General features: G+C 47.0%; 11 protein-coding genes across 11 annotated transcripts; 3 read left to right on the forward strand and 8 right to left on the reverse strand.

Moving 5' to 3' along the window:
- Nucleotides 1-563: 563 nt before the first annotated feature.
- HETIRDRAFT_163636 (uncharacterized protein) lies at nucleotides 564-737 on the reverse strand (the record flags this gene model as incomplete). The annotated part of the gene is made up of 1 exon (XM_009547210.1): nucleotides 564-737. One exon carries the CDS (start codon nucleotides 735-737, stop codon nucleotides 564-566), a length of 174 nt encoding a protein of 57 aa, XP_009545505.1.
- A 3,943-nt stretch (nucleotides 738-4,680) lies between these two features.
- Nucleotides 4,681-5,754, forward strand: HETIRDRAFT_426576 (uncharacterized protein; the record flags this gene model as incomplete). Its single annotated transcript, XM_009547211.1, has 1 exon — nucleotides 4,681-5,754. The coding sequence occupies one exon, from the start codon at nucleotides 4,681-4,683 to the stop codon at nucleotides 5,752-5,754; it is 1,074 nt and encodes a 357-aa protein (XP_009545506.1).
- Nucleotides 5,755-6,109: 355 nt separating this feature from the next.
- Nucleotides 6,110-6,286, forward strand: HETIRDRAFT_54460 (uncharacterized protein; the record flags this gene model as incomplete). The annotated part of the gene is made up of 1 exon (XM_009546346.1): nucleotides 6,110-6,286. A coding segment is annotated over one exon (177 nt), but the record flags the coding sequence as incomplete, so codon positions are not given.
- A 981-nt stretch (nucleotides 6,287-7,267) lies between these two features.
- Nucleotides 7,268-7,537, reverse strand: HETIRDRAFT_316863 (uncharacterized protein; the record flags this gene model as incomplete). Its single annotated transcript, XM_009547212.1, has 1 exon — nucleotides 7,268-7,537. A coding segment is annotated over one exon (270 nt), but the record flags the coding sequence as incomplete, so codon positions are not given.
- Nucleotides 7,538-9,551: 2,014 nt separating this feature from the next.
- HETIRDRAFT_450871 (uncharacterized protein) lies at nucleotides 9,552-9,923 on the forward strand (the record flags this gene model as incomplete). The annotated part of the gene is made up of 1 exon (XM_009547213.1): nucleotides 9,552-9,923. One exon carries the CDS (start codon nucleotides 9,552-9,554, stop codon nucleotides 9,921-9,923), a length of 372 nt encoding a protein of 123 aa, XP_009545508.1.
- A 1,538-nt stretch (nucleotides 9,924-11,461) lies between these two features.
- Nucleotides 11,462-11,812, reverse strand: HETIRDRAFT_315687 (uncharacterized protein; the record flags this gene model as incomplete). Its single annotated transcript, XM_009547214.1, has 1 exon — nucleotides 11,462-11,812. A coding segment is annotated over one exon (351 nt), but the record flags the coding sequence as incomplete, so codon positions are not given.
- Nucleotides 11,813-15,091: 3,279 nt separating this feature from the next.
- HETIRDRAFT_316464 (uncharacterized protein) lies at nucleotides 15,092-16,531 on the reverse strand (the record flags this gene model as incomplete). The annotated part of the gene is made up of 1 exon (XM_009547215.1): nucleotides 15,092-16,531. The coding sequence occupies one exon, from the start codon at nucleotides 16,529-16,531 to the stop codon at nucleotides 15,092-15,094; it is 1,440 nt and encodes a 479-aa protein (XP_009545510.1).
- A 185-nt stretch (nucleotides 16,532-16,716) lies between these two features.
- HETIRDRAFT_247624 (uncharacterized protein) lies at nucleotides 16,717-17,046 on the reverse strand (the record flags this gene model as incomplete). The annotated part of the gene is made up of 1 exon (XM_009547216.1): nucleotides 16,717-17,046. A coding segment is annotated over one exon (330 nt), but the record flags the coding sequence as incomplete, so codon positions are not given.
- A 3,467-nt stretch (nucleotides 17,047-20,513) lies between these two features.
- HETIRDRAFT_315070 (uncharacterized protein) lies at nucleotides 20,514-21,734 on the reverse strand (the record flags this gene model as incomplete). Its single annotated transcript, XM_009547217.1, has 1 exon — nucleotides 20,514-21,734. The coding sequence occupies one exon, from the start codon at nucleotides 21,732-21,734 to the stop codon at nucleotides 20,514-20,516; it is 1,221 nt and encodes a 406-aa protein (XP_009545512.1).
- A 758-nt stretch (nucleotides 21,735-22,492) lies between these two features.
- HETIRDRAFT_314955 (uncharacterized protein) lies at nucleotides 22,493-22,843 on the reverse strand (the record flags this gene model as incomplete). The annotated part of the gene is made up of 1 exon (XM_009547218.1): nucleotides 22,493-22,843. A coding segment is annotated over one exon (351 nt), but the record flags the coding sequence as incomplete, so codon positions are not given.
- A 268-nt stretch (nucleotides 22,844-23,111) lies between these two features.
- On the reverse strand, nucleotides 23,112-23,282 carry HETIRDRAFT_54561 (uncharacterized protein; the record flags this gene model as incomplete). The annotated part of the gene is made up of 1 exon (XM_009546351.1): nucleotides 23,112-23,282. A coding segment is annotated over one exon (171 nt), but the record flags the coding sequence as incomplete, so codon positions are not given.
- Nucleotides 23,283-23,809: the final 527 nt, after the last annotated feature.

Here is a 23,809-nt window from a genome sequence, read left to right on the forward strand (position 1 = left end):
GCTGTACAATTATGTCTTCCCTGTGAAATAATAATTTTGTCTAGGAGTGCAGAGTCTTAGACTGCATTGGTTCCTGCTCTGGACATCCTGTTACCCACTCCCCCCACTTGTGCCATGTCCACCAAGTCAAATGACATCAACTTTGAGACTGTTCTTACAGAACTGAATCACCTGCTAGTGGGCATACCTCCGGAATCAAATCTGCCTTTTGTGAAAAATTGTCAGGACTCACATCAGTAAACAGGCATATTTTCTTACCCAGCTTATTGTGCTTAGCGGGACTTGCATTGCTTGTGCAAGTGTCAATTGCATGCAGGACTGCTTTAAGCTGTCACAAGCATCCTGAGCTTGTGCAAGCTCAGTGTACTTACCAGCATGTCTAGTAAGTAGTCATAAGTACTAGGGCTCAGATTGTAAGTAGTATAAGGAATGCTACTTACTTAGTAAAAAACCTAAGAGTTCACTGCAATTGAGAAAGCACCATAAGGTATTTGGATTGTAACATGTTGGCATGCTCAAGAAAACAAATAATACAGACTACAATTGAAACAAGAGACTACAACTCATTGGCTCTGCTCAATGAATTTGACCTTGAGCCATTGCCACTTATACTTCAGAACGTGCAAGGCCACAAAAGGCAGTCCCTTGTGGTTGTTTGTCAGGATATGCAAATGGCATCCATCATCCATATAAATACAGACATGTACATAGTCCCTTCTATCTTGGAAGTGATGCATAGTGGTACTATGCATAAATGTCAATGTGCTGTCTGAAATGCATGCACAAGCAGACTCACTGAATACTCACTCATTCAATCTCTGCTGCTCTCACTCCTAGATACTTGAAGTATCAAGCAATGATACCCTTAACCTCATGTTTAGTTGTCTATTGATTGCGGTAGTGGTCTAGAAATGCCCAGTTGATGATTGGTCAATTTGGTTGTCCCATAAATAGGGAGTGTTTGAGTTTGTGTTGCTTGTGTCAATACATCTGTCGGATGCTTTGCTAATAACTCATACTTTAATCCAGGACTTGCTATGCTTGTTTCTTATATTTGAGTACAAGCAGTTGAGGTTTAAGGTCAAGGTTAGGGACATGCTTGGTTGGTAGTGGTGTGCCAGGTTTAAGGTTGTCATTGGTGTTCATTTGTGCTATGCTTCTTCTGTAATTTTCTTATAAGAAAAAACTGAATGGTAAGGCATAGATTATGCATCATCAGGTGTCCATAGCTATTCTATTCACTGCCTGCAGTAAAATGTCAGATACATTAAATAAAGATGTTGCTACCGGACATACCTAGTGTACCATCTCTGTCTATCTCTGTCTCCTATGAGTAGAAGCATATGGTGCATACTCTAATATTTTTCTCTATCCAGAACAAGATGTGGTACATGATTGTCCATGTTCCCTATGATGACATATTGTTCATGAGTACTTAATAGCTACAAGTCTCTTATGCCACAAAACTTAATCATTTTCTCCATGGATATGGGAAATTAGGAGGGGATTCCTTAGGAAGCCAGGCTCTCCCTGTAGCAGATCTTTAGATGATGACAAACATTGTCAGGTGATATATCTAGTAAATGGTTACTTACTGGAATTCTTCTGCCACCAAGCTTTTTGCATATACTGGGACACATTGAGAGCACTGAAACCTGCTAAATTGACAAGACTTGAGCATCTTAGGCTTCTCCAGATGCATATAGTATGTGCTACTGTTGGATATCAAGGTAAGGATTTGCTAAATCTTTCTTTCATGTCAATTCTCCTTGCACATCTGGAAAACCACCCCCTTGTATTAAGCTTTAATTAGCTATAATTCATGCTCTACTATACTAAATTATGAAAGATTAGGATTAGACATTTTTAGCTTACCCCCCCTCTAAACCTGTTCTAATTAGACATAATTTTGCTAAATTAGGAATTATTAGGATTGATTATAACTTGAAATTTCGGAAAAATCATAATAAATCAAGCATCACAGTTCTCATAGCCTTCTTATAGAGTCATGTCTATTAGAGCACTAGTTCAATACCTAAACACAGAATATACCTTATAACAAACTTGCCTTCTGCCAGAGTTAAACCAACAACCTCATATATGCAAGCACCTGGGACAGATGCTCTAAGCTACTAAGCCACAAGGTCTAATATATAAACTTGGTAATCAAAATAAGTAGACATAATATAGGCAACCTCAACATTTCTGATTTATTCAACATTTAGCATCTAGAAAAACACCCCCTTGTATTAGCTCCGGATTATATCTAATAGTGTCTAAAAGTAACCAAAAGTATTAATAGTATCTAAAAGTGTCTAATTTCCTAATTGGGAGCAACACATTGTGAACATTGGATTGGTTTCTAATTTCATGATATTAGCACTAATTCTATACTAAGAAGTCTCTAATTATTAGTAGGAAATAGTAAGTACTACTGCTCTATCAGTGAGAAGATAAAGATGTGGCACATTCTATACTATTTCAGCATATTACTCTCCTTCATATATGCCTATACCATTATCTTGTAGCTCTTTTGCTGACTTTCCAGCTGCTTTTATAAGGGATATAGAAAGAGAGAAATGTGCATTAATGCCCCCAGCCACTTTGTTGGCAGCTTGGCAGCTGCCACAAGAGGCTATGAAGACCTAGGTACCTTGTCCTTGCACACAAGATTATTAAAGTTGTCATTGTTAGCCAATGCCTGCTACTAGTCATTATAGGACACAACATGTGGGTTGGACTTAGGGATATGCTATATGCAGCCTTGTAGACCTTGTTTATTAGTACAGTGATGAATACTATCTTGTGCAGCACACAATCATCATCACTATTGATATTACAATTTTTAGCACTATTTATATTGTTTATTGCCTTGTTATACAGAAGATGCTCAAACTTGGTGTTTTTCTCTAGCTATTAGGCTGTGGAAAAGACAGTCATATTGGTATGTGGTGCCAGAATGATATATTTGCCTGCCATATAGGAAATATATGCATTAAGCATATTAAGATCACCTCCAACAATCTTGTGCTTATTTATATATAGGCATGCCATACATATACTCTTGTCCCCACCCTCTACCTCACTAGTGGCTATTTGGAAAACCCCTCTCTCTTATTGGATCTTGATTATTCATAATCATGTTTTTGATCAAATTTGCAAATTCAGGTAGCATTGTCTATACTAGTAGAGTCCCATTGAATATTACACTCAATCATAATTTTACACATTCTTAGTCCAAATTGTATAAGTGCCATAATTTATTTTTATCCTATATAAAGTGTATTATCAATTTTCCATTGGTTTATTATCTTCTTAGCTGGTGTTTAAAATAAATCCTGAAAGATCTGACTTTTTAGGTATTTATTGACCTATTTATTTATAAGATAGAGAAAAGATAAATGTTAAATAGAATCAGAAATGTTGAGGTTGCCTATATTATGTCTACTTATTTATATTACCAAGTTCATATCTTAGACTTTGTGGCTTAGTGGCTTAGTGTTACGAAATGCCTTGCTTATGTTTACCTACTTTTCTCACCTTCTTGATAAGGACTCGTAGGACCTTTCTCCCAACCATACCTCGTGTTCCTGCTCCATTGATACTTGGTCCATGCTCCTGTTTGTACGTATTTATAGATACTGCGGCGCAGGGTGGAAGCCTTAGGCTATCCACTTCTGTCCAATCTAAGGACTGCTGTTCACACAGTCTCCTCTGATTCCAAGGCATTAGTCTGATCAGTCCCGCAACTCCCTCTAACACTCTTCAGTATTGTTTGTGGCCTAGGATCTCCTCGTCTCGAACAGCCGTTCGTGACATCTGGATAGCCTCTCTTCACAAAAAATCCTACTCCGCCTTTTCCTTGCAGCAGAACATTGACTAGTTACATACGGCGTTAGGCAGTCCCAAAAGACAAGCGTCCGTCGACCATAATAGTTACTATACACTTCGAGCAAACGATTGGACGACTCCACTTTAGTGTGGGTCGTTTCAGGTTGTAGAATACTTCTATCTGGTAATCAACCCAGTGGAGGTACGACCAAAACAATTGCACTCAACGTTATGTACGGTACTATACCAGAAGCAGAAATACTGTACCCAGCTAGGAAGAGCTGCTGTTGCCTTGACCCTCGAACCTTGATCAGGTCGAGACTAGCGCGGGCCCTTTCATCTAACAAGACGACTTCCCAAGGTTTAGGAAGACACGTAGGGCGAGTTCCGCACAGAACCAACTACTTGAAACATTCAGACACATACGTCCATTTTGGACAACCTATCAGAAGAACCTCCAAAGGAAACTGGGTCTACGTGGGAGGACAGAATAGTGGAAGAACAGTTGACGCCCCGCTAGTACCCTGGGAAGATAGGAAAGCACCCCTCAGAACCGTTGACTCCCCCACCCGAACGAGACCCGTCTTATCACTAGTTGATATCCCCAGAGAAGATATCAAAGAAACCCCAATTCCCACAGGAGTATTGACCCCAGTCGACGAAGAAGACCTGGAACCTATAGCAGGACCGAGTCAACCAAATCCAAATCCAAATCCGAACCCACAACCGAACCCCTTACCAACCACAGGAACCACAGATGATGAGGATGAAATGTCAGACAAAGGAAACAAGCCAAAAGACTTTAATGGCACGAGGTCGAAATATAGAGAATAGATCTACGAATGTCACATGTACATTCTAACCAACCCAACCAAATACGACACCGACAAGGATAAAACCTTAAGGGTGTTATCATACATGAGAGAAGGAACGGCGTCACTCTTTGCCCAGAAATATTACTTCGACAGGGAACTTCGAGAATACAAAGCAACGGAAACAAAAAAAACATGGGGAACGTTTAAGGACTTCTTGAAAGAACTAGCCGCTGCATTCAAAGATGAAAGTCTCGAACAGAAGGCGAGACAGAAGTTATTCACAATGAGAATGGGAAAGCGATCAGCGGACGAGTTCGTCACGGACTACCTCATGATGGCAGGAGAAAGCAGATTTGATCTCGAATCCACTGTCGATTACTTCCGCCGAGCCATACACCTGGAAATTCTCAAACAAATCTATAGACTCCCTGATATGCCGACGACCATGGACGATTGGGTAAAATACACCCGAAGATTCGATAACCAATGGAGGGAACTACAGAGCATAAAAAGCTCCATACCCTTTGCTGCCGTTCGACCAAACAACCCCTTCCGTTACAACTCCTCTAACGCTCCATCGTCTATGAACAACTCTGTTGTCCCCATGGCCGTAGATACGGTCCGAACGACCCTCACAGACGAAGAGTGCAACCGCCTCAGAATGGAGGGTGGGTGCTTTTATTGTCACCAGAAAGGACACATGGCAAATCAATGCCCTGTCAGGGGTTCGTCTAGGGTATATGAAGGGTTAACTGGACATGTTCAACAGGGTAGTAGAACGGTGGGGAACCGCTCGGCTCAGGCCAGCAGCAGGATGGGAGGCGGAGGAAGCGGCTATGGCCGAGCGTTCTTGACAGGAACTCCAAGCAGTACTCAGGGAGGCACTACGATGCAAGGTAGAAGCATGGCGACAACTAACCTGTTCCGAGCCAGACTCGCAGCTCGCCAAGCCCACGCATCCAGACCGGATGCGCTTGTACGTGAGGAGGAGCCTGAGATTAGCCGAGAAGAGATCCAAAAGGTTATAGGAAAGATGAGATGGGACAAGCAGGAAGCACTCCTTCAGGAGTTGAACGAAATGAGCAAGCGGAAAGAGTCGGATTTTTAAATAGGCCTACAGCTCCGGTGTACCATAGACCTACTCCAAATTCCCCTGTAAAGACATTCATACGGCTTACCAAATCCAATCAGAAATCATCTATGAGGATAAACGTGCATCTAAAACATAAGAAGGGAACCACCAAAGCCCGAGTATTGATCGATTCAGGAGCAGAAGGGCTTCTCATTGACAAACAATTCTGTTTAAATAACAATATTTTTGAATATCGATGCAGAAAATCAACAAACCTATCCCTGTGTTTAACGTGGATGGAACAGCCAATGATGGAGGAAAAATCACCGACAAAGCCTGCCTGCTTATAAGAATGACAAACGAAGAAGGCGATTATCACGACAAATGATGTGAACTATTAGCTGCTAACCTAGGAGGAGAAAACGTAATCCTGGGAACGGATTGGCTACATGAACATAACCCGCAAATCAATTGGGTAAAGAACAGTCTTACGTTCTCCACCTGCGCCACCACATGTCTAGTCAGCCAATCTAAATTCACCATACAGGCGCTGGTACCCACCCAGTAAAGAAGAAACAGAACAGTTGGGTATTCCAGAATAGAAGATGATCTGGAAGAAGATGAAACTGAAGATACCTTCTTTTCCGAATTCTACGAAGAATGGTATTACCAAAATTTGCTAGAAGTACATCCCCTCAAAGCAATTCACATCAGCTCCATCGGAAACAAGTCACAATAACTAGCAGAAAAAGCGAACAAAACAAAAACGGAACGACCTATTGAGGAAATAGTCCTGGCATATGTTCTTAAACGATTCGCCAAAATCTTCAGCCAAGAAGCTTCGCAACGACTTCCAGAACATTCACAATGGGACCATAAAATCGACATGAAACCGGGATGGGAACCGACGGGATGTAAGCTATACCCCCTGACAGAAGAAAAAGAGGACCAGCTACACGAAATGCTTCAAGAACATTTGAAGCGAGGAACCATTAGAATATCCAAATCCCCGCAAGTGTCACCCTTCTTCTTCGTAAAAAAGAAGGAAGAAAGCTTATGGCCGGTTCAAGATTATCGGAAACTGAACGAGTGGACGATAAAAAACAAATACCCATTGCCCCTAATTGACGATGTAATAAGAACTATTGCCAAATCGAAAGCAAGGATCTTCTCCAAGTTCGACGTAAAATGGGGGTATAACAACATTCACATAGCAGAAGGTGACAAATGGAAGACAGCCTTCATGACTAAATTTGGCTTGTTTGAATGCCTTGTGATGTTCTTTGGTCTTTGCAATTCACCCGCCACTTTTCAAACTATAGTGAACATCATCTTCCATGATCTCATTGTTGCACAGGTCCTTGCAGTCTACATGGATGACATCTTGGTGTTTACAAAGACCATAGAAGAGCATAGACACGTAACGACCCAAGTCATGCAAATACTCTTGGACAACGATTTATTCCTGAAACCTTCCAAGTGCACCTTCGAGACAGACACAGTCGAATACCTCGGGTTCATCATTTCTGTGGATAATATATCCATGGACCTAGTCAAGGTCGATGGAATCGCCGCCTGGCCAACCCCGAAGAACCTGAAAGAAGTACAGTCCTTCCTTGGCTTTGGAAACTTCTACCGCAGATTCATCGAGGACTTTGCTACCACAGCCCGACCTCTCAACAACCTCACAAAGAAGGATGTACCATTTGAATGGACTCGCGAAAGGAACGAGGCCTTTGAACAGCTGAAACATTGCTTCACATCTACTCCCGTCCTTATTTACCCAGATGGTAATCGCCCATTCCGCCTTGAAACCGATGCATCGGACTTCGCTTCTGGCGCCATCCTATTGCAAGAAACGCCCAACGACGGATGGCACCCTGTTGCTTACCTGTCCAAATCTTTCAATGCGGCCGAGCGGAATTATGATATCTTCGATAAGGAGCTACTTGCTGTCATACACGCCCTCGATCACTGGCGCGTGTACCTCAAAGGTGCATGGCACCCATTTGAGATCTGGTCCGACCACAAGAACCTCCTGTACTTCTCTACTGCAAGAGCTCTTTCCCGCCGCCAAGCACGTTGGTCACTCTTCCTCTCCCACTTTGACTTCACCCTTGTCCACAAACCAGGCATTACCCACCGGCCCGATGCTCTGTCCAGGCGTCCAGACCTAAAAGAGGGGGTAAAATCTGACAACAAAGATCAGGTATTACTACAACCCCAAATGTTCATCAAAAGCGCAACAGGACGAGGAACAGTTAAAATACTTGACAGTCAGCTGAGACGAAAGTTAAAAGAAGTCACGGCCAAAGATAAAGAAGTAACGGACGCAATGGAGCTTATCAAAGCATCAGGACCCAGAGCACTCTCAAAAGGCTTACAAGAGTGGAATTACAAAGACGACCTCATCTGGCATAGAGGGAAAATATATGTTCCACCAGACGACGAACTTAAAAGACAAATCACAAAAATATATCACGATTCATCAGCAACTGGACATCCAGGAAGATGGAAAACCTATGTCCTAGTGTCAGACAACTTCTGGTGGCCAGGAATGTCCACATTCATAAAGGAATACGTAACAGGGTGCGCAACGTGTCAAAATACCAAAAACATTACGCACCCCACACGCACCCCGCTTATTCCAAACGAAATACCAGAAGGACCCTGGCAAACAGTCACAATGGACTTCATCACGGATCTTCCCCAAGTAGGACCGTATAACGCCATTCACGTGACAGTAGACAGAAGCACCAAGGGCGTTGTTTACACCCCATGTGATAAAACCATAGATGCTGAAGGAACCGCTGACCTCTATATGAAAAACATCTGGAAACGATACGGACTTCCAAGGAAGATTGTATCCAATAGAGGTCCACAATTTGCGGCCAGATTCACAAAGGAACTATGGAAAAAGCTAGGAGTAATGACAGCACTATCAACTGCCTACCACCCAGAAACAGATGGAGAAACAGAAAGAGTCAATCAAGAGCCAGAACATTACCTGCGAGCATTCTGCAACTACAAACAAACGAATTGGCCTGAATTATTGCCATATGCAGAATTTGCACACAATGTCAGGGAACATTCAGCAACTCACCAATCGCCATTTGAACTCATGTATGGCTATAATCCAACTTTTGTACCTCCGATCATGCCAAGATCTGACATCCCAGGCGTAGAACAAAGGTTGGAAAGGCTGGAACAATTACGACGAGAAATGAAGGCCAGCCTAGAAGTTGCAGCTGAACTAATGAAAAGGAAAACAGCCGAAAACGAAGTCAAATTAGAAGCAGGACAGAAAGTTTGGCTATCAGGAAAAAATATCACCACCACGCACCCGAAAGACAAACTAGCCCCGAAACTGCATAGACCATTCGAAATAGAAAGCAAACTAGGACCAGTGACATACAAATTAAAGCTCCTGCCAACATGGAAAATACACCCCGTATTCCACGCCTCGTTAATCTTACCCTATCAAGAAACAGCCGCACACAGCCCCAACTTCGAACAACCACCACCTGACCTCATAGACGGACAGGAGGAATACGAAGTCGAAGAGATTCTTGATAAGAGGAAACGAGGACGCGGGTATCAATACCTAATACATTGGAAAGGATACCCGAGCTCCGCGGATGAATGGGTCACAAGAGCAAACCTAGGGAATGCTAAAGAACTTTTAGAAGCATACAACGCGCAACGTCATAACCTACCACTACGAGCAGCTCTCGCAAACATCGAGCAAACAAAGTCCGAAACGTATAAAACCCCAAACTCAATCATTACAATTCCCTTGTCCCTTCAATCACTTATTCACCCCTCCAACAAGCATGTCTTCCAACGAGTCCATCTACCTCTCCTCTGAAGACACTCTCGTCGAACGACCTTACGAAGAGACACCCTCCATTGAGCCCTCTATTCCCTCGACTCCCAAGATGTCCATAGTAGAAGAACGGTCCGTACCATGGGACACAGACAAAGAACAGGCAGCGCGGGAAGCAGAAGAAGGATTTAGCAAGTATCTGGAGGGACTGGACAAGGACGAACGACGACAAGACGAGATGATCAGACGACTCACAGAGGACTTCAACAGACCCTCACCTTCCCGCTCTCCCTCCCCACTACCCCTTATCCGCACAGAGGGCACAGGGATCATATTTCCTGATAGAGAGACATACCTGACGACTCCGTCGCTTACATGATGGGACTCATCGAAGGAACACCAAACACTGAGTTTGTGTCAGGGCCCACACGACCAGAGATACAGAGAGCGTTGGAGATTTTGGAAGAGGAAAGGAGTTTTGTCCGACAAGCGCAAAGGGCTCTGCAGATTAGGGAAGGAATGCTCATCGCCCGTATCAATGCAGGTGAAAGGAGACTTATGGGTTTGAATCAAACTCCACACCTCCAAGACTCTTTTCATCCCGCTGACGACATCACCCCCATCACTGAATATCACATGCCTACCACGACTGTGGTATCTTGTGCCTCGTCTTCGGCCTCAAATGGAGCGCCGCTTCGCCCAATGCCGGGGGCTTATCCCACGGAACGCAGCAGGGGAAGGGATATTTATAGATTTGCACAGATTTCACCATGCTACCACGTCATACCCGCGCGACTGGGAGTAATCCACTCCTCTACCCAAACTCGACCTCCCCCCCCCTTCGTCGAATATGACTCCAGTGAGTCCGACACCCAGCCCATCGTCCTCCGCCCTCGAGGTGCCTGAAAAACGAGACAATGACGTCTGGTATGACGTAAAACTGCCGGGGCAAATGACGGTTCGAATCCGTTGGGCCGGTACCCACTGCCATGATGAGACGAGGGACTCGGTTCTAGAACGCAGTCCCCGCATGGTTGGTAACAAGGTGGGGTATCATGATGTCCGTACTCAAGGGCTATCGCATCATGGCTCGACTGTGGGCAGCGAGAATCTGTGCCCTAAGTATTATTTTGTACGACTCGATTTACACGCATTGCTTATGTTTTTCCTGGACTATTACTTACCGTCTCTGGCACTGACGGCCTAGAGGGGGGGGTAATGTTACAAAATGCCTTGCTTATGTTTACCTACTTTTCTCACCTTCTTGATAAGGACTCGTAGGACCTTTTTCCCAACCATACCTTGTGTTCCTGCTCCATTGATACTTGGTCCGTGCTCCTGTTTGTATGTATTTATAGATACTGCGGCGCAGGGTGGAAGCCTTAGGCTATCCACTTCTGTCCAATCTAAGGACTGCTGTTCACACAGTCTCCTCTGATTCCAAGGCATTAGTCTGATCAGTCCCGCAACTCCCTCTAACACTCTTCAGTATTGTTTGTGGCCTAGGATCTCCTCGTCTCGAACAGCTGTTTGTGACACTTAGAGCATCTGTCCTGGGTGCTTGCATACATAAGGTTGTTGGTTCAACTCTGGTAGAAGGCAAGTTTGTTATAAGGTATATTCTGTGTTTAGGTATTGAACTAGTTGTTACGACTGCTCGTCGGTAACCCCAAGAGTAGGAGGTTCTTCCCTAGGTCACTCGTGGAGGATGTGTGGAACGGTGGTCTCGACTGTACGTGTAGCACAGGAGCCTGGAGTGTATTGCAGAGTAGCAATAGAAAGTACTGTAGGAAGACAGTACTGAACGAAGGTTCCTGTATGTGGAGATACAGGGGAACGAAGTACTGTGGTAGGAAGACCACAGTGAACGAAGAGAATAGACTGAAGATCGTCAGCCTATTCTATGGGCCTTTTATACTACTTTAGGAGGTAGGGCGTGAGAATACCGAATATGTATCTGTAGGTATTCTCTAAGTCGTCTCTCTCAATAACGACTACTCTTGTGCTTCTCCGTTGGTCTCCTTCCGGCCAGGAGAGACTAGGAGGTTCATGCCCTGCGTGTGAGTAATTTATAAGGCGGCGTTCCATGCCCGCTAATACAATAGGCCCGTGATACTCGACCAACGATAAGGTGATCCGTTGGGAGTGGATGACCAAGGTTATTATCTGTACCTTGTCTGTACGCCTCAACCTGTGAGGCCGCGTGATATTTGTGATGATCGTATCGGTATAGACCGCCGTGTAGGCCCGATAGAACGTGATCATAACAATACCCCCTTTCTACGTCCTATTCGCCTGGTAGGACAGCGCTGTGCGCTTCATCGCCACTCCATATACGATTTGCTTTCTTGATTCAACGATGGTCTTCGGATGCGACTTCCGAGACATGACTTCGTTTTCTGGGAGGAAGACCGACTTACGTCGTTTGATCCTCTAGGAGTTGTCCATCTCCGTTGAGCTGTTTGTTTGTCGAGTCGTGAGGGTATCCAAGCCTCCGCTCTCTAGGATGTTCTTCCTTCACCCGTGGGATTGATTTTGCCGCTTGTCGCGGTCTTACTTCCAGCCCTCTTCTGGAACAGTATCAAGAAAGGCGTATGAATGCGAGTGGTGTGTGGATGAATAGAAACTCTAGCGTGTGGGTTCCGATTCGTGTCATCAGGTTCTTCTTCTTCCTTCTCCGAGGGCCAAACCTCAGTGTTTCCAGGATAGTCGTCTATCCTCATGATTTGTTGTTCCTCTTGACGACAGTGGATGGCGCCCATGGACAAGTAGGTTGATCGCTTTACGAAGGCTTAGGCCTACTTCTCCAGGCTACCAGTCATAACGCCCCAAGCAGTATCGCTCCCATACGGTGAGCTCATCTCCGGTGAGGTTGCAGCCAAATCCCAAGCAGTATTGTCCCCATACGGTGGACTCATCTCCGGTGAGGCAGTTTACGGCGTCCAGAGTTTGTTTTTCACAAACGTGGGCCTATGGTGGGGAATACCACGTGTAGTGTTGGGTTCGAGGCAAGGATGTGAAGAGAATTAGACTTGAAGGGTGCCGTGAGGAGTAAGGAGGAGTCTGACTCCTTCTCCTGATCGGCCCGTTCGCTTGCACGAATGGACATCAAGACCACAGCTGATATATTTGTCGGGTTGCGAGATATATCCACGACTGGCAGTTTAAAACGTCATGCGGGACGGTCCGTAGTTTATCGTCGTTTCGGACGATCCGTAGTTTATCGTCTTTGCGGACGTCCTTCATCATCAACATGGAATGCCTGTGGGGAAAGATGTTTCTGCACGCCGGAATTTCCATCGGTTGTGTGCATAGGGCCATAGACCAGACTTTACCCGCTCCAGATTCCACTGAGGCATGATGGACGGTTTATACTATATCAAACCGGATAACTTGTAACGCCTCAATGTTATGAGACCGCTCAGTTTAATGCCGTGAGGTAGGCATCCTCGCAGTTTAATGCCGTGCGATAGGCAGGCTTGCAGTTTAACGCCGTGCGATAGGCGGCTTGCAGTTTAACGCCGTGCGATAGGCGGACTATCGTCTGACTATGTCCCTCGAGTCACGATAGGCTTTTCCTCCGAGGATGAGGGTAGTTTAACGTCATCTCGGACGTTGTCGACACATTCTCGTCAAGGATGATGTCGACCGATGATCCCTGTACTGAAAGGGACGAGTAGTTTAACGTCGTTGCGGACGATTGATGACCCGGGTCTTGGTCAACAATCACAACTCCTGTTCGGTAAGGAGCACGTAGTTTAATGTCATTGCGGACCGATTGACACCATGGCGGTCAATCCACAACTCCTATACGGTAAGGAGCAAATAGTTTTGTGTCATTTGCGGACGATCCACCAGATTGATGAATCACAACTCCCATGCGATCGGGAGCGAGTAGTTTATCGTCATTGCGGACGCATTGGTGTCCAGGGGATTGGACGTCAATGACAACCCCTAGGTCCAGGGGCACTAGTTTAACGTCGTCGCGGACGCATGGTATCTTGTCAAGATCGCCACGCACGATCCCTAGAACGAAGGGACAGTAGTTTTACATCATTCCGGATGCCCGTAGTTTACCGTCGTTGCGGACGTCGATGCCATTGGCCTCGAACAATCCCTATGTGGAAAGGGACAATAGTTTAGCGTCATCGCGGACGTTGTTTCGCCACAAATATTGTGGAAAAACAATGCTTAGTTTAACGTCATCCCGGACGCTTCGTAGTTTATCGTCGTTGCGGACGAGACCTAGTTTTACGTCGTTTCGGACGAGACCTAGTTTTACGTCGTCGCGGACGATTGGCGGAATAGACTTCGGATGAGTGGCCCGCTCTTGTCGTTCTTCCGCTATGTGGGCCAGACGAGAGTCGCGTGATCTAGTCCCTTCCTACTAGATCTTTGACTCGAGGCACGTGTCCTAGTTGCCTCCTGACTAGGTCTTGGAGCGGAATTTCTTGTACTTCGACTCCAGGACTAGACTGAGCGCTCCATGAAGAGATGCTTGCTCTTCCATGTCCCCAGACCCCTCGCTTGGATTTGAACCAAGACGACCCGATATTCTTTTACCGAAAAGCGAGTGAATATCGGAAGCGCTTTTGACCTTTTATAGGCAGGGTTCTGTGACGCGAGTCCTTCCGCGCTTCGCCAGAATACAACCACGCTCCTTTGGTCAATGGTAGTTTAACGTCATCTCGGACGATGGGTAGTTTTCCGTCGTTTCGGACGAAGACTAGTTTAACGTCATTGCGGACCCTAGTAGTTTATAGTCGTTGCGGACCAAGCCTTTGGTAGTTTTACATCGTTCCGGATGTAATTTGTGGCCTCGCATCATTTAGGAAGACTTGTGAGGTAGAGGCGGCCCGCTCTCTACATCATCTCATGCGCCAGCTGTAGGATCCCCTAATGCGGAAACGATCCTGTAAAACGGGAGATCCAAAGTGGGACGTCCCAAAACACCAGTCAGACCTTGACTGTGAGGGTTCACGATACGAGTTATGCATCATAATTTCTTGACTCGGACTTGCAACCGGTTATGTATGGGCACTTCGCTGTACCAAGGCGAAGGGCCTGCTTGTCGACACCTACGAGTAGAGTATATGTCATGTAGAGGGTTCCCTAATGCGGAAAAAACCCTGTAAAACTGAGGATCCAAATGGGACGCTCGATGCATCTGTCAGATTAACTCCTTGACAGCGAGGATGTGAAAGGTTCCGCCGTAGGCTGTACGTGGAATTATGCCCGCTGTTGTCCTTGATTCGTACCATCATTTGAACCTAGGACTAATGGTCAGGTACTTCCCCTGCCTTCTTATCTTTTCACAGTTTTAAGACATGCAGGTCCGATAGTTTAGACGTCATTCCGGACGCGCGGTAGTTTAACGTCTCTTTCGGACGAGGTCGTACAGTTTAACGTCTTGGGGGACGATCCTAGTTTTACGTCGTTGCGGACGATTGTAGTTTTACATCGTTTCGGATGTAATTTTTGTCAGGGGAAGGAGTTCCTTAACTTCCTTACCCCCTTTCTTTTCCCTATGCCCTGTTATTAGTCCTTTTAATAATCAAAAGGTCCTTGATAATCCCCGCCGCCTTCGTCAGGTCGGTAGTAGGGGTCCGCCTCGTCGTAATTTCCTGGGTCGTCTAGAGCATCCCATGCGTCGAGCTCGGATCTAGTCCACGAGCTATTTCTTCGAGCCTCCGAATCAATGCGGCGAGTTCTGCGGCTACTTCGGTTATCCTCTCTTTCGTTCGTACGAAATCGAGCACTAGGAGGAGGCGATCTAGGCCGGTGTCGAACACTCCGGCCAGCAGTTGTTCCGCGTCCGAGGGTTGCCTGGCTTCCCCGACCTCGTCTTCCCTCATTTCTTCGATAGACGGGCGGTTCCTCCTCGTCGGTATTTCCTTGGGATAGGGGAAGACCTCGTACCCGGTGAGAGGGGGGAGTCGCGGTATGGCTATGCGCTGTAGGAACCTCTCGTTGTCTCGGTGGAGGGCGCTCCACGACCGTACGCGGAACCCTCCTTGGATTTGGTACAGACGTGGGATGTTCTCCGGGACGTGGTACGTTCCAAGTGACAACTCGGAAGGGGTCGGTTCTACTTGGCTGGACGTTTCCCAGTTCTCCTCCGAAGAGGAGAGCTGGAAGGAGCTCTCGGTTGACGTATTGGGAGAACTCGTCAGGGTGGATGAGGAGGGCTCGGGGTCGCCCGTCGTTGTGGGCGTACCAGGAGGCTGTGTCCGGGTCGGTTTGGAGGGCGAGCGCTCTGATCTGGAGACTGGCACTAGCCAGTCGTCGAGGTACGTCGCTATGTTCATTCCCGGGTTGTCCTGCCGAGAAGTTAGCGAGTCTTTGGAGGGCCATGGCTGTGGCCATTTGTATTACCGCGGAGATGGTGTTCCGCTGGAGGAGCGCGTCCGCGTGTCGCTCCAGTTCTCCGGTGTGAGGATCTGTACGAGGGGTAGGTCCTCCCATGGAGCTGGGAATCGGTCCACTAGTTGGTACTGGCGGAGGTGCAGTTTCTGATAGAACTGGTATTGGTTCAGCTTCTCCATGGCCTGGGAGTTGAGCTGCCGTTCTTGCTCGAAATCCCGAGGGACCTGCAACTCCACTAGGACGCGTGCCTTCACTAGGAGGTGGAACTCCCACTGGTAATGGGCCAGGGCTCGACTGGTTTCGGTCATCAGAACTTTCATGCCGTGGTGTACCTCGTGAGGCCCTCTCCGGTGAGGGTCTTCGGGTTCTTTCCCTTTCTTTGAACTTGGCATAGTCTTCGGCGTCGTCGTCGGAGAAGTTGTTGGTGTGAGGGGTGAGGAGGACCCCGGTAGATCCTGGTTGTTGAGGACTTGTTCCTCTATCAATTCGTCCAACATCTGGTCGGTGAGGACTTGTTCCTCTTTCCACTCGTTCGACATCTGGATTGGCGACCATAAGGACGACATCGGGGGAGGAGTTTCTGGATGGAGACGAAGCATCGTGGTCGTCGTGGAGGAGCATTCGAATGGGGGAAGGTGTTTGAGAGGGGAAGAAGGTGAGAAGATGTTTTGTTGGAGTCCTCTTGTCGCTCCTTTTATGATCTTTCGTCCCTCCTCTCAGGCTGTTCCCGGACGGGGTTTGTCTGGGTATTGGTCATGGAAATCTTTCATGGCTTCTTCCGCTGTTCCCTTTAGGAGAGTGTAGGGCTCCCAGGTGTTGTCTGCTTCGGGATATCCCATCCATTTGACCAAGTATTTGGTTCCCCGTCCTTGCCGTTTTGAATCCACGATCATTTCTACTTCGTAATGTTCTTCATCGTTCAATACCTCCGGTATTGGTCGCGCGAAGTTTTCTCCGTGGGCTTCGGTTTCTCTATATTTGGTGAGCACGGCGGCGTGGAACACCGGGTGGATTTTCCACTGCGGAGGAATTTGGAGTTTGTACGCCAGGGTTCCTACTTTTCCCAGTATCTTGAAGGGGCCATATCGCCTAGGGGCGAGCTTAAACTTAGGATGGGTTGTTCGGATATGGGTTCCTTCTAACCATACTTGGTCTCCTTCCTCCCATTGGGGAAGTTTCCTGTGAAAATCCCGGTTTTTGGCGTAATTGCTGGCTATTTGTAAGCTAGCAGCGGCTTCTTCCTGAACTTCTGTGATCGTCCTAATGCGTTCAGCTACCGCAGGTACCTTTGTCTCCAGTGCCGTGTCAGCTGAATAGGGGGGATTGAAACCGTATAGCACTTCGAAAGGGGATTTCCCGGTGGCCGAGTGTTTCCGTGTGTTGTGTGAGAATTCGGCGAACGGCAAAAGGTCTACCCAATTGTCCTGATGGTAGTTGCAGAACGTTCTCAGGAATTGCTCGATCTCCTGGTTTACTCGTTCCGTCTCTCCATCTGTTTGGGGATGATACGCCGTGCTGAGAGCGGCGGTGATTCCTAGCCGTTTCCAGAGTTCTCGGGTGAATTTGGCCGCAAATTGAGGGCCCCGATCGGACACTATTTTGGTCGGCAGTCCATGTCGATTGAAAACGTTATTTTGGAAAAGCACGGTTGTTTCTTCTGCCGTGATCGTTTTCTTGCATGGGGTGATGACTATGCCTTTTGACAGACCTTGATCCACTACCACGTTAATTGAGTCGAAACCTTTGCTTTCGGGTAGGTCCGTGACGAAATCCGTCGAGATGAATCGCCAGGGAACGTTGGTGGTTTCCAGAGGGTGGATAGGTGGGTGTGTCCTGTGTGTCAAATTCTTCGTAGATTGGCATATGGCGCATCCATCCACGTATTCATGGACGAATTTTGTCATGTTTTGCCACCAGTAGTGTCGTTGCACCATTTCCAATGTTTTTGCTCTACCCGGGTGTCCTACCGCGGGTGCATCATGATGTGTTTTGACGATGAGTCTTCGGATGACGTCATCTTTGGGGACGCATATGTGGCCGTTGCGTCTGGTGATTCCGTCCTCATATGTCCAATGTCCCAATAATCCTCTCATCCCTTGTGGTCCTACTCGTAAGAGTTTTGCAAGAGCTACTCTTGTTAAGGCGTCGTGTTCCGATTTCGAGTGTCGGATGAGGGAGATGAGGTTTGAAGAGGCAATTTCCGTGGATTTTATATGCCGTGTCGGGGACGGTTCTACCAATGTTTCGTCGGATTTGTTGAAAAGCTTGGCCGGGAGTAAAATTTGAGATTTGTTGTCAGATTCTACCCCCTCACTTAGATCTGGACGCCTGGACAGAGCATCAGAGTGATTTGTCGATCCTGCTTTATAGCTGAGTATAAAGTCGAATCTGCTCAAATAAAGGCTCCAACGGGCGTGTCGTCGTGATAGGTCTCGCGCCGTTTGGAAGTGTTCCAGGTTTTTATGATCTGTCCAAATCTCGAAGGGGTGTCGTGCGCCTTCGAGGTAGTGATTCCAATGTTCCAACGCTTTGATTATAGCCAAGAGTTCCCGGTCGTGAACGTCGTAATTTCGCTCTGCTGGTGAAAACGATCCAGAGAGGAAAGCGACTGGGTGCCAGTCACCATCTTTTCCTTCTTGTAGAAGGGTAGCCCCATAGGCGATTAGTGATGCGTCAGTTACTAGTCGATATGGGTGCATGGGATCTGGATAGTTCAAGACAGGTTTACTGATAAAAGCTTTCTTTAATCGGTCGAAAGCTTCTTGGCATTTTGTAGTCCAGTTCCATTTCTCGTCCTTTTTGGTGAGGTCGTGTAGGGGGCGCGCGATGAGTGAGAACTTGTCAATAAAGCGCCTGTAAAAATTCCCTAGACCCAGGAAGGAGCGAATGTCACGGACTGTTCGTGGGATTGGCCAATCTTTTATTGCGTCCACCTTTGAGTCCTCCATGGCGACATGGTCTTTTGAAATTGTATATCCCAGGTATTGGAGCTTTTCCTTGTAAAACTCGCATTTTTCGGGTTTCAAATATAGATCATTGTCGCGTAGGATTTGGAAAACCTGGTTTAGGATTTTGACGTGTTCCGCCATGGTTTTGGAGAAGACGAGGATGTCGTCCATATATACGGTTATCTTCCGGGCTGTGATGAGCTCTCTGAAGATCATGTTCATCATAGCTTGGAAGGTGGCTGGTGAGTTGGTCAGGCCGAAAAACATCACCGTGGGTTCGTAAGAACCTAACGGAGTGATGAAGCTCGCCTTCCACTCATCTCCTTCTTTGATGCGTATATTGTTGTATCCCCATCGCACGTCCAATTTGCTGAAAATGATGGCCCCTTTTATCACATCCAGTAGTTCCTGGATTAGTGGAAGGGGGCACACGTTCGGGATGGTGTGCGAATTTAAGTGGCGATAGTCCTGTACCGGGCGTAGTTTTCCATCCTTTTTTCCTATAAAGAAAAATGGGGCTGCTGTTTGCGAGGTGGATCGACGGATGGTTCCTCTCTCCAGATGTTCCTTGATGAATTTTCCTAATTCATCGTGTTTTTCTGGGCTCAGGGCGTAGATTTTGGGCACTTGAGGTTTGAAGGTTGGTTTTAAGTCAATGGCGTGATCCCAGTAAGTGTGTTCTGGGAGTCGCTGCGACTTTCGTTCGCTGAAGATGTCCAAAAATTCGTGATGCGCCTTGGGAACTCTTTCCTTTAGATTGGTGACGATGATTTCGTCTTCCAGGTCTTGGTCGAAGCTGGCAAATCCTGACGGTTCGGGGGCCAGTTTCCGAATAACTGGGTCCCGGGTGGCCTGTTTTCCTGAGGGTTTGTCTGGGAGATCAGGTTCTCCCTCGTTTGGTGAAAGAGATGGCTTGTCTTGCGCCTTTCGTTTCTCTTCTGCGTATTTCCTTATGTCCTTTAGGAGCCATTTCCTTTTGAGGTATGCTCGTAGTCGGACACCAAACGTTCCGCTGTGATCGCGGAGTCCTACATCTTCCGATAGTCTTCGGAGATGTTCGAGGCGCTGTTTCTCGCGCTCATTGATGCGTGGTTTGTGCCGTGGTTCCACGTCTGATAACCGCCTACTGTATGGCGGTTCTTCCCTTGCCCTAGTGAACCCATATGGTTGTTGGCATTTCTGGGGGCACCGATCAAAGTGCACTTCACGTCGCCTCCATTCGATGGAGGGATCGTGGTATTTCAACCAATCTGTTCCCAGGATAAGGTCGTCTTTTCCTAGATTGGAGATAAACATCTGGACGCGCTCGGTATGCGTTCGTCCACTGATGTCCCGAATGGTGAGGTTCACGTCCAAGGCGGATCGGATGAGACCTGCTTTGTTAATGGTGTCATCGACGTTCCGGACGCGAATGGGGTTGTTGAGTGTATAGGTGGGGAAACGATGTCTCTTGACCCAAGTTTCGTTTACTATAACCCCTTCGCAGGCCGAGTCGATGGTTGCTTTTGCTCCAGCGTTTTGACTCCTGTTTGATACTTTCACGTTCAGGCGTATGGGGGTGATGATACGGTCGTTCATTGCTCCGATACGAATACAAGTGCGGGCATCAAACTCGGGTCGTTCTTGACCTCTCTCCTTCGCTGGTGAGGGAGAGGTCAGGAAAAACGCTCCGCGTGTCCCAAGATTACTTCTCTGGCTTCATCTTCTCCTAATTCTCCGAGTACTGCTCCGATTCGAGCAGAATGACTGACGCCTCCGTCTCCCCGTCGTCCGTTAGGTAGCATAGTGCGCTGCCCATGGTTCGTCTGGGGTCGTCCGGATGGGGTAGAGTGAGGACGTTCCATCGAAGGACCAGGTTGTGGTACCCGCTGGTTGTTGCGATGAACATCCTCTGTCTCCATTCCTCGATATATTCCCGCTTGGTTTCCCATAGCGGGTGCGTCGTCTTCTCCCTCCAAATCAACCGCGCGGTTTCCTCTCCCTGTCGTACCCAAGCGTCTTTTCGAGTTTCCTCGAACTGGTGGAACGCCTCTACGAGCGGATCGGCAGTCAGCGCTATAATGTCCTCTGCGCCCGCAGTTATAACATTTTGGTTGCTTGCCGTCAAACTTTCTCTTTTGACTTTCGGCATTACGCTTCCTGGTGGCGTCGATGTCCATGTCTACCACCTGGTTATTCATTCTTCGAGGGGCGTTTGTGGAATTATAGCGGGGAGAGATTTGGTTATGGAAACGATTCAGATAATCGCTTCGAAAGGAGGTGGAGTTGGCGAGGATGGCCTTTTGAGCGGTTCTGGCTCGCAGTCGTCCATCTATTTCGCAGGCTGTATTGATCCAGTCCTGAATAGTATCCTTTGGCTGAACTTCCTTGTCATATATTTTGTCCATGACGCGCGGGTCTAACCCGCGTTGGAAGTAAGGGACCTGCTCTTTATCGGAGATGTCGGCATCGGCGGCGATGAGAATGAATTGGTTGGAGTATTCATCAACCGTCATTCGTCCTTGGGAGAAGGCCATGAGTGCGCTTCGCGCTTTGTCGGTTTTGCCCGTCTCCCTGAACTGTAATTTGAACTTGGCTAAAAAGTCCTTCCAGGTGCCTAGATCGGTAGGTGGGTCTGCTCCTACTGATTTGAGGAGGAAGTTCTCCGCCCAAGCTCCCGCCGTGCCGTATCTCATGCATGAGAGCACAAGGGATATCTTGTCTTGATCGGTCTTGTACCGATCGGATTCTGCTGCGAAAAGAAGGAGGCATTGGAGCATGAATTTCTGGGATTCAATGCGGTTGCCTGTGTAATTGTCTGGGAGTTTGACTTTTCCTCTTCCGGGTTGTACTGTCGCGGAAGGGGTGTTTGTAGAAGTCGAAGCTTGTCCCGACATTTCGGCGAGTGGTTCGTTTCGGGTGTTGATCGGTGTTTGGTCTGGTGAGTCGGAGTCTGATTCCGAGGTTGTTTCCTCTTGCTCCGAGTCTTCGGGGATTACCGGCGCCGGTTCCCTGTATTGTGGGGCTAGTTCCCACTGAGCTTCTGTTTCGTTCCAAATATCCTCTTCTACTGTTCCGTCTTCAAGTGTGAAGTAATAACGCCCGTTTCGGTATGAGCAGTTATCGTAATTCGGAGGGGCAGTTCCGTTGTTGTCTTCGTAGACCCAGAAGTCCCCTTCGCGCCGGATAGGGCGATTGTTGTGACGGAGTTGGTTATTGATAAGTCTAGTGCCGGGTGGGTATTCCTGGCCTAGGTCTTGCTCCAGAGTGTGTGCAGTAACGCTCTCTCAATGGGGGTCTATATCCCCACTGAGCAAGGTTATGAGAGAGAGTGTGGCAGCAAGCTAGTGCGAGCAAGGTAGGGGCAGAAGAGTCTATTCTAGTGTTACGACTGCTCGTCGGTAACCCCAAGAGTAGGAGGTTCTTCCCTAGGTCACTCGTGGAGGATGTGTGGAACGGTGGTCTCGACTGTACGTGTAGCACAGGAGCCTGGAGTGTATTGCAGAGTAGCAATAGAAAGTACTGTAGGAAGACAGTACTGAACGAAGGTTCCTGTATGTGGAGATACAGGGGAACGAAGTACTGTGGTAGGAAGACCACAGTGAACGAAGAGAATAGACTGAAGATCGTCAGCCTATTCTATGGGCCTTTTATACTACTTTAGGAGGTAGGGCGTGAGAATACCGAATATGTATCTGTAGGTATTCTCTAAGTCGTCTCTCTCAATAACGACTACTCTTGTGCTTCTCCGTTGGTCTCCTTCCGGCCAGGAGAGACTAGGAGGTTCATGCCCTGCGTGTGAGTAATTTATAAGGCGGCGTTCCATGCCCGCTAATACAATAGGCCCGTGATACTCGACCAACGATAAGGTGATCCGTTGGGAGTGGATGACCAAGGTTATTATCTGTACCTTGTCTGTACGCCTCAACCTGTGAGGCCGCGTGATATTTGTGATGATCGTATCGGTATAGACCGCCGTGTAGGCCCGATAGAACGTGATCATAACACTAGTGCTCTAATAGACATGACTCTATAAGAAGGCTATGAGAACTGTGATGCTTGATTTATTATGATTTTTCCGAAATTTCAAGTTATAATCAATCCTAATAATTCCTAATTTAGCAAAATTATGTCTAATTAGAACAGGTTTAGAAGGAGGGTAAGCTAAAAATGTCTAATCCTAATCGTTCTTAATTATGCATAAATAGAACTAATTAGAGCTTAATACAAAGGGGTGGTTTTCCAGATGGCCGCCTGCATGCCAGGCCCAAGGATCAGTTGATTTTGCCATTTGCCAACTGCATATTGAGGATGATTTTGGGGTCATAGATGAGCACCAATTCATTGCAAATGCCTTCTAACATGGCAATGACTTGGGAACCCAGGTCAATGATGCATTCAACCTCTTGCTGATGATTGACAAGGGGAACAATGGACCTTAGGGCAGACACTCTTTAGCAACTATCAATGGCTAAGGAACCTGACCAGGCTGTAGATTCTTCAGATACATTTTTTACATGTCAGGGATGATGATTGTGCCAGGCAGGGGTGTTTCCAGTTGGTGCAGGACATTGACGAAGGAGAAGATGGTTGGTCAAGTTGGCGGTTTGAGGTTGTCGATGGTGTAGGGTAAATCAGCATCTTTTTGCATTTTTAGCATCTATCTATAGAAGAATGATGGCATATGATACATTATTCAAATGCTGTGATACAGGGAAGTGTCCCAATACCACTCACAAGCTGAAATCTAACAGATAGCACCAATGTTGATTGAAATCTTTGAAGTCCAACAAATGTATTTCTTGATTTTTTGGTACTGTGGGAATCTTACATACTCTGCATTCCGGAAATGTGCTCTTAGTCAGCTTATTGATAGAGCACCTTATCTGCCCAGATCTGGCCATACACAGACATCTAGCCAGATATCCCCAGATGACCTAAGCATCTAGGAGCATCTGGGGCTCTGGGACTG

Source organism: Heterobasidion irregulare (genome assembly GCF_000320585.1).
Source record: "Heterobasidion irregulare TC 32-1 unplaced genomic scaffold scaffold_04, whole genome shotgun sequence".
NCBI classification, from domain to species: Eukaryota; Fungi; Basidiomycota; class Agaricomycetes; order Russulales; family Bondarzewiaceae; genus Heterobasidion; species Heterobasidion irregulare.